This window comes from Penaeus monodon, chromosome 30 (assembly GCF_015228065.2).
Source record: "Penaeus monodon isolate SGIC_2016 chromosome 30, NSTDA_Pmon_1, whole genome shotgun sequence".
In the NCBI taxonomy this organism is placed as follows: domain Eukaryota; kingdom Metazoa; phylum Arthropoda; class Malacostraca; order Decapoda; family Penaeidae; genus Penaeus; species Penaeus monodon.
The window spans coordinates 34033231-34035265 of record NC_051415.1 but is presented as its reverse complement, the minus strand read 5'-3'; the positions used below and the strand labels follow the sequence as shown (position 1 = coordinate 34035265).

The window sequence follows — 2035 nt, the reverse complement described above, 5'->3', positions numbered from 1 at the left end:
CTCATGGGTGGAGATGAAGAGTGAATCACCATCTGTATTTATTTATTTACTTACTTGCCTTTGTCAGAGTACAAAGAATGGAGGCCAGACCGCAGCTGAACTTAGGCATGTTCATATATATCTGCAGACTTTGATCAATGACTTTTCCATTCATGGTTGTATTTCTTTGTTCATTTTTTAGCCATTAGAATAGTTTTTCTCTATCCGTGCAGGGTCTCATGCAGAATATTTTCTATCCAATTACTTATTTTTTTACATAAATTATATTATAGATATTGAGTGACTGTCAGTCACCTAATCTTATTGTATGAAATATTTAAGTTTACACATGGAGGACTGTATGCAGATTAAAGATATATATATATGACCTACCCACAGACATTATGACGGCATGTGACTCATGAATGAGGACGACACTAACACACAAGCAGCATGTCCATGATCGTAGGTCATCGGCAAAACAGCACTCACTCAACCAGGAAGAAAGTTCAGGTTGGTCCTTTTTAATTTAGTCAGTGTAGTACTTTAAACATTTTTGGTGACATATTTAAAGGGTGGGTTTGGTTATTGATATCATATTGCTTGCGTCAAGCTAAATAAAAGAAATTTCCTTTATGTAACATTATATGGTGGAACATCAATTGATCCTGAGTAGGGAAGTGTAGATATCTCTACCAGTATTTCTTATTGTTGTTATTATTTGAATATAATTACTCCCATTTACAGATAGATAAATGACCCAGTTTAACTCTCCCCTTCCTTGGTTTTCAGATATCCTTTGTGATTCGAGATGAGGTCGAGAAGTTTCACCGTTCGTCAGTCAACTCCCTGCAGTATGACCCATATCTCCAGAGGCTATACTCGGCAGGCCGCGACTCCATCATCCGCATCTGGAACTGCAAGAACCAGAAAGACCCGTACATACAGTCCATGGAACACCACACCGACTGGGTCAACGACATTGTGCTCTGCTGCGGTGGAAAGAATTGTGAGATTTCCCAGGATTAATTTGCTGACTTAGGGCTTTGATGTGGTAGTTGCCTGTCTGATTTCTGATTTTTTTCCTCATGTGATATTGATTTTGACATAGCTCTGGGTAAATTGGTTGGTAAAAGATGCTGGAAATTGATGGAATTTGTTGTGGGTAGACATTTCTTTTTAACTATTTACTCTACAGTGTTTAATATATTTGTTATGGATTTTCAGTGATATCTGCAAGTTCCGACACAACAGTGAAAGTATGGAATGCTCACAAGGTAAGACTAACAGTATTAGACTGAGAGAAATAGAAAGCTGTAGAGAATATATAGAACAAGAGAAATAGCCTGATGAATAGAGACAGGGAAGATTGAAAGAATTGATAAAGATATATAAATTAAAGGGGGGAAAAAATTGAGGAAGAAATGATTGAAAGAACTGATAAAGATATATAAGTTAATGGGGAAAAAATTGAGGGAGAAATGATAGAAAGATCTGATAAAGGTATACAAGTAAAAGGGGGAAAAATTGAGGGAGAAATGATCTGATTTTCAATACAAGAAATTACCTCCCCAAAAGCATTCGACCCTCACACTCTTTTTCCCTAATCAGGGCTTCTGCATGTCCACTCTCCGGACCCACAAGGACTACGTGAAGGCCCTGGCCTATGCACGGGACCGAGAGCAGGTGGCGTCAGCCGGGCTTGATAAAGCAATATTCCTGTGGGATGTACAAACGTTAACGGCTCTTACTGCCAGCAACAACACTGTCACAAGTATGTTTTATTTACATATATATTTTTTTTTTATGGGAAACTAGTTGGAAGGAGTGTTTCAAGTTTTCTAGGCATATCTTAAAAAAAAATTCTTGGTGATTATAATTTTGTATTATTTTTATAGAATTAGTGTTTGTCTGTTTCTGTAAACTGAATAAATGCCTGTTCACCCCTAACTTTATCAAAAATTTTACTTGTCATTAATTAGGTGAATATTATAAATGGAAGTTTTATGTAAAATATTTTTCATTAAGGTTAAAAGGTTTGTGTATTGAAATTGGC

The 2035-nt window shown here is 36.4% G+C and overlaps 1 protein-coding gene across 1 annotated transcript in view; it reads left to right on the top strand.

Annotated features, from left to right (window-relative positions):
- The window catches only part of LOC119592738 (WD repeat-containing protein 48-like), a 12399-nt gene that overhangs the window by 3087 nt on the left and 7277 nt on the right, over nucleotides 1-2035 (top strand). The window contains exons 2-5 of the mRNA XM_037941674.1: nucleotides 379-492; nucleotides 772-988; nucleotides 1207-1256; nucleotides 1591-1755. Of these exons, the coding sequence (XP_037797602.1) occupies nucleotides 433-492; nucleotides 772-988; nucleotides 1207-1256; nucleotides 1591-1755 (492 nt within the window). The 5' untranslated portion in view covers nucleotides 379-432. The remainder of the gene's footprint in view (nucleotides 1-378; nucleotides 493-771; nucleotides 989-1206; nucleotides 1257-1590; nucleotides 1756-2035) is intronic.